Source organism: Anopheles bellator, unplaced genomic scaffold, assembly GCF_943735745.2.
Source record: "Anopheles bellator unplaced genomic scaffold, idAnoBellAS_SP24_06.2 scaffold00306_ctg1, whole genome shotgun sequence".
NCBI lineage: Eukaryota > Metazoa > Arthropoda > Insecta > Diptera > Culicidae > Anopheles > Anopheles bellator.
In genome coordinates this window covers 3092-8225 of record NW_026684438.1, presented here as the reverse complement: position 1 = coordinate 8225, position 5134 = coordinate 3092, and the positions used below count along the sequence as shown (strand labels likewise).

General features: G+C 41.7%; 2 protein-coding genes across 2 annotated transcripts; both read right to left on the bottom strand.

The window, feature by feature from the left end:
• Positions 1 to 50: 50 nt before the first annotated feature.
• LOC131214231 (zinc finger protein 883-like) lies at positions 51 to 2442 on the bottom strand. The gene is made up of 3 exons (XM_058208610.1): positions 2297 to 2442; positions 2122 to 2236; positions 51 to 2041 (listed from the first exon to the last, which is right to left on the bottom strand). The coding sequence occupies exons 1-3, from the start codon at positions 2335 to 2337 to the stop codon at positions 125 to 127; spliced, it is 2073 nt and encodes a 690-aa protein (XP_058064593.1). The 5' UTR covers positions 2338 to 2442; the 3' UTR covers positions 51 to 124.
• Positions 2443 to 2704: 262 nt separating this feature from the next.
• On the bottom strand, positions 2705 to 4878 carry LOC131214232 (zinc finger protein 891-like). Its single transcript, XM_058208611.1, has 4 exons — positions 4832 to 4878; positions 4657 to 4771; positions 4230 to 4576; positions 2705 to 3182 (listed from the first exon to the last, which is right to left on the bottom strand). Exons 1-4 carry the CDS (start codon positions 4876 to 4878, stop codon positions 2705 to 2707), a joined length of 987 nt encoding a protein of 328 aa, XP_058064594.1.
• Between the last annotated feature and the right edge of the window lie 256 nt (positions 4879 to 5134).

The following is a 5134-nucleotide window of genomic DNA, read 5'->3' as shown; positions in this document are numbered from 1 at the left end:
AAATTATTTCCAATAATCGTTTACCGAATCAGATTCAGAGAGTTGGCCTCGTTTCACTGGTATGCCTACGAACGTGAATCTGTAGCATTACAGGCTAAACGAAGCTAGCAGTCGTTTGGCCACTTTATTTTTGTTGATCCTTGTTATGGGTTTTACCATGCGCACTTAGATTGCCTGATGTATGGAATGCTTTGCCGCACAGTTTGCACGCATATGGCCGTTCACCGGTGTGATGACGAATGTGCTTTTTAAGGGGACCTGATTTGCAGAACTTAGCAGGGCATGTTGGACACTGATATTTTCTGTCCTCCACTAACTTGAGTTCATGAGTTTTCATATGTCCCCATAGGTTGCGAAGTGAACCGAAGACTCTATTGCAAACTTTACACTTTACAGGCTTGTTGGATTTTTCTTCAGCGGCCTGAGTTTTAAGCTTTGTTGATGACGATTGGTGAGTTTTCTTATGACTGTATAGACTACTCGGTGAACTTAAAACTTTGTTGCATATGTTGCATTCTACAGGCTTGCTAGGTATTGCTTCGTGGGCTCGACGGATATGGGTTTTAAGTGCTGTTGAATGTTTGAATTTCGCAGCACAAATTTCGCACATAAACGGCCTTTCACCGGTGTGCTTACGAATGTGAATCGTTAAGCTTCCTGGCTGAGCGAACCTAGCAGGACAGTAGCTGCATTGAAGCTGTTCGTCCTTGTTGTGGATTTTAGCATGCGTATTCAGATGAGAGGATGTATAGAACGGTTTGTCGCAAACTTTACACACGTAAGGCCTTTCACCGGTGTGGAAGCGGATGTGTGTTTTGAGGTTACATGAGTTGGAGAACTTAGAAGGACAGTGTGGACATTGATATTGTCTCTCATTGGTATGAATATTTTTATGATGTATCAGGGTTGAAAGTGTTTTGAAAGACTTGTTGCACATTTTGCACTGATAAGGCCTGCTGGGTATTTTTGCGCTTGCATGGGTTCGACGGATGTGGGTTTCAAGCGTTGTTGTATAGGCAAATTTAGCAGAACAGTAGTGACAGACGCAATGGCTCTTTTCGTTGTGCGTATGCATATGCCTAGTCAATCGAGACAAAACAGCAAACGCTTTGTTGCAGATTTTGCACACAATAGGCTTTTTACCGTCATGATGGGTGCGGATGTGGATTGTTAGTTTCGTAGACTGTGCGAACTTAGCGGAACATTGAGGACATTGGTATTGTTGATCCTTGTTATGAACTCTCGTATGAGATTTCAATCCATCTTCTGAAATATACGCTTTGTGACAGACTTGGCATTCGAAAGGCTTTTCTCCGGTGTGCTGACGAAGGTGAATAACTAAACGCCGATGTGCCACAAAACTTGCGGAACAGTGAGGGCATTTATGCTGCTTGTCTTTGTTGTGAGTTTTCGCAGGTTGCTGCAGTATATCTCGGGTTATGAACGCGTCGTTGCAGATATTACTCACCAAAGGCGGTTCCTCGGTGTGAATTCGTTCAATCGGCTCTTGAAATAACTGCAAATCAGCTTGTGGCAGGTCTTCAACCGTGCTGGGAGCAGAATCCTTGAGGGATTGATTTCTTTCCTCTTTGTTATTCATTTTTATATGCTTATTTGTTTCTGGATTCACTGACTGTTTAGGCTCCGTTTCAAGAGGATCCGTTTGCTCCAGAACCTCAGATAGATGATCGTCATTGTGTTCCAACTTTACTTCCGGCTGATAAAGACCACCGTTAATATCGAACTCGTGCGCTATGTCTGTCTCTTGTGCATTGTATGTATGATCCAAGCCAACCCTATCAATGTTATATGTTTTGGGATCCTCGTTTAGCAGTGACACATTGGTTTGTTGCACATGCTCGATGGAAAGTACGGTGATTTCTGATCCTGAGATGTGTAATGGCGATTTGCTGAATTCCGCCGCAAATTCGTTGAGAACTTCGTTGTTTTTAATACACTGGTAACGAAACAGATAAAAGTCCTCCACACGTCTTTTGCAAACGGTACACAAGACCGAAGAAATGCCTGTTAAGGGTATGATCTGTACGAAGAGCAAAGAAAATCTCTTTATAATCGGTGCGACACCAAAACGGTGTTATCCTCAGTCGAGAGATGTGCTACCTGAATGCTTGTACAATCGAAGATTTTTTGCATAAGATTTTTCCCCGTTTCGTCTTGCGTTAGTGGTTCCGAAGCCACATCCGGCGACAGGCACAAACGACACACGCTCGAGTCCCTGGAAAGTAATAATCTTTTGGTTCTAACTAATCCGAAGCACTGGTCCAATGCAACTTACCCGGAGGACAATGCTCTTTTAAGATACAAGATAGTTTCCATTTCCACTGACAGATTCTACACTTGTTGATTCCGAAATAGTATTCTGTTTCTGTGAAATGATTTGACTGATTATCTTAAATTGAATAAATCGCAATGAAAAATGAATGATTTCGGGGATTGTGTGAATAATGAACAATCACAAATCTGACGTTTCTCGTGGTTTGGTTTCGAAACATCATTAATGTGGCTGCGTGCTTTTGTAGGGTTTCTTTCATCAACATAATTTGAAAAACTAGAAAATGGTGGAAACTAATTTCACCCGATTGCGTTTGATGATGACCGATTTCAGCGATTTATCCGCTTTCTTTCGGGTGCCTTAGTACTCTGGTTTACAAGACACAGTTTACATCTGCTGGAGACATGAAATTTATTGCACGGTATTTTTATATGAATCGGTTAAAGAAATTGTGGATTTTTTTGTATGATTTTTAACGTGTTTGTTAAGATCTCCTGCTGAGTAGAACGCATTACCACAAATTTCGCACATGAAAGGTCTTTCACCGGTGTGCGTACGAATGTGAATCTTGAGCTGTGCAGGTTGAGTGAAGCTAGCAGGACAGTAGCTGCATTGATGCTGTTCGTCCTTGTTATGGATTTTGGCATGAGTTCTTAGATGGGCGGGCGTATAGAACGCTTTGTCGCAAACTTTACAGACGTAAGGCCTTTCGCCGGTATGATAGCGTATGTGTGTTTTAAGGGAAGATGAGTCGTAGAACTTGGCGGGACATTGTGAACATTGATACCGTCTGTCATTGGTATGAATTCTTCTATGTATGAGCAAGCTTGAAGGTGCATTGAAAGATTTATGACAAGTTTTGCACTGAAACGGCTTGGGTGTTAGGTCGCTTGCGTGGGTTCGACGAATGTGGGTTTCAAGCGTTGTACCATAGGTGAATTTAGCAGAGCAGTAATGGCAAAGAAAAAGCTTATTTTCGCTATGTGTATGCATATGCCAAGTCAGGCGGAACGAAGCAGCAAACGCTTTGTCGCAGATTCTGCAAACAAATGGCTTTTCACCGGTATGATGAGTGCGGATGTGGATCGTTAGCTTCGTAGACTGTGCGAACTTAGCGGAACATTGAGGACATTGGTATTGTTGATCCTTGTAATGAATTCTTGTATGGGATTTCAATCCATCTTCCGAAATATACGCTTTGTGGCAGACTTGACATTCGAAAGGCCTTTCGCCAGTGTGATGACGAAGGTGAATATTTAATCGCCGCTTTTCCACAAAACTTGCCGAACAGTGTGGGCATTGATGGTGGTACTCCTTGTTATGGCTTTTGCAATGTTCAATCAAGACAGCCTTGGAACGGTACGCTTTGTTGCAAATTTTACACGCATAAGGTTTTTCACCAGTGTGAGAACGAATATGGATATTTAACTTTGTGACGTCTGCGAACTTGGCGAGGCAGTGAAGACATTGATGCTGTTGGTCCTTCTTATGAATTATAAGATGTTTGTGTAGATTACCACGCAAACGGAAACTTTTGTTACAAACGTTACATACGAATGGTTTTTCAGTGATGTGGGTACGATTGTGGATTTTGAGCGCCGTGATTCGACCGAACTTAGCGGGACAATGGACACATTGATGATATTGGTCCTTGTTATGAATTTTAACATGCCTTATCAGAATGGCTCTCGTAGTAAACGTTTTGTTACAGATTTTGCACATAAAAGGGCTCTCGTCGGTGTGAGTAAGTTTGAGAATTGGCGGAAACGAAATATCCAGCTCACTAGGACCATTCGAATTTTGGGACTTTTCTTTACCGATGTTCATTTGAACAGTTCGGTTGGTTTCATGAATAAATGGCTGCATAGAGTGCATTCGTAGAGGATCTGCTTGTTCTAAACACACAGGATTTGATTGATTGTCACTGTGTTCCCACTTTTCTTCCGGCAGATTGATACCGTCATGGTTATGGAACTCGTGCACCATGTTTGGTTCTTGAGCGTTGTTACACTTTTGATTCTGTTGGTTACTCCTATAATCAACTATACGTTCTTTACACCTTAGTGCAAGCATTGTTGAACTATTACTTTGTTGCACAAGCTCGTTTGAATACACTGTTTTCTCTGATTCTGGTTCGTCCAATAGCGATTTGCTGATTTGTGCAGCAAATTCGTTGAGAACGTCGTTGTTTTTAATACATTGGTAACGAAACAGATAAAAGTCCTCCACGCGTGTTTTGCAGTCGGTACACAAGACCGAAGAAATGCCTGTTAAGGGTACAATCTGTACGAAGAACAAAGAAAATCTCTTTATAATCGGTGCGACACCAAAACGGTGTTATCCTCAGTCGAGAGATGTGTTACCTGAATGCTTGTACAATCGAAGATTTTTTGTACAAGATATTGGTCCGATGGGTCTTGCGTCAGTGGTTCTGAAGTCACATCAGGCGACAAGCACAACCGACACACGCTCGAGTCCCTGGAAAATAATGCTATTTTAGTTGCAATAGATCTAAATTGCTGGCCCGATGTATTTTACCCAGAGGACAATGCTTCTTTGAGCTGGATGATCGTTTCCATTTCCATTTCACACTTCTTGATTCTGCTTTCTGCTGAAATGCCTAACATTGATTAACTCAGAAAAACCAAAAATGAACAGCTTTCAGAACTTCGTTGTTTTATGTTTTCTGGAATTGTGTAAATAGTAAACAATCACAAATTTGACGTTTCTCGTAGTACAATTTCGAAACGTCTTAATTGGCTACGTGCTTTTGTAGGGTTTCTTTGGAACAGAATTTGGAAAAATTGATAATGGTGGAAGTTGACTTTAGTTTACCGGCAC

Coding starts and splice junctions, on each gene's coding strand:
- LOC131214231 (XM_058208610.1), bottom strand. CDS start 2,337: ATGGAAACTATCTTGTATCTTAAAAGAGCATTGTCCTCCGG. Junction 2,237..2,296: donor AAAAGAGCATTGTCCTCCGG/GTAAGTTGCATT, acceptor ATTACTTTCCAG/GGACTCGAGCGTGTGTCGTT. Junction 2,042..2,121: donor TCGATTGTACAAGCATTCAG/GTAGCACATCTC, acceptor CTCTTCGTACAG/ATCATACCCTTAACAGGCAT.
- LOC131214232 (XM_058208611.1), bottom strand. CDS start 4,878: ATGGAAATGGAAACGATCATCCAGCTCAAAGAAGCATTGTCCTCTGG. Junction 4,577..4,656: donor TCGATTGTACAAGCATTCAG/GTAACACATCTC, acceptor TTCTTCGTACAG/ATTGTACCCTTAACAGGCAT. Junction 3,183..4,229: donor ATCAATCTGCCGGAAGAAAA/GTGGGAACACAG, acceptor AACCCACGCAAG/CGACCTAACACCCAAGCCGT.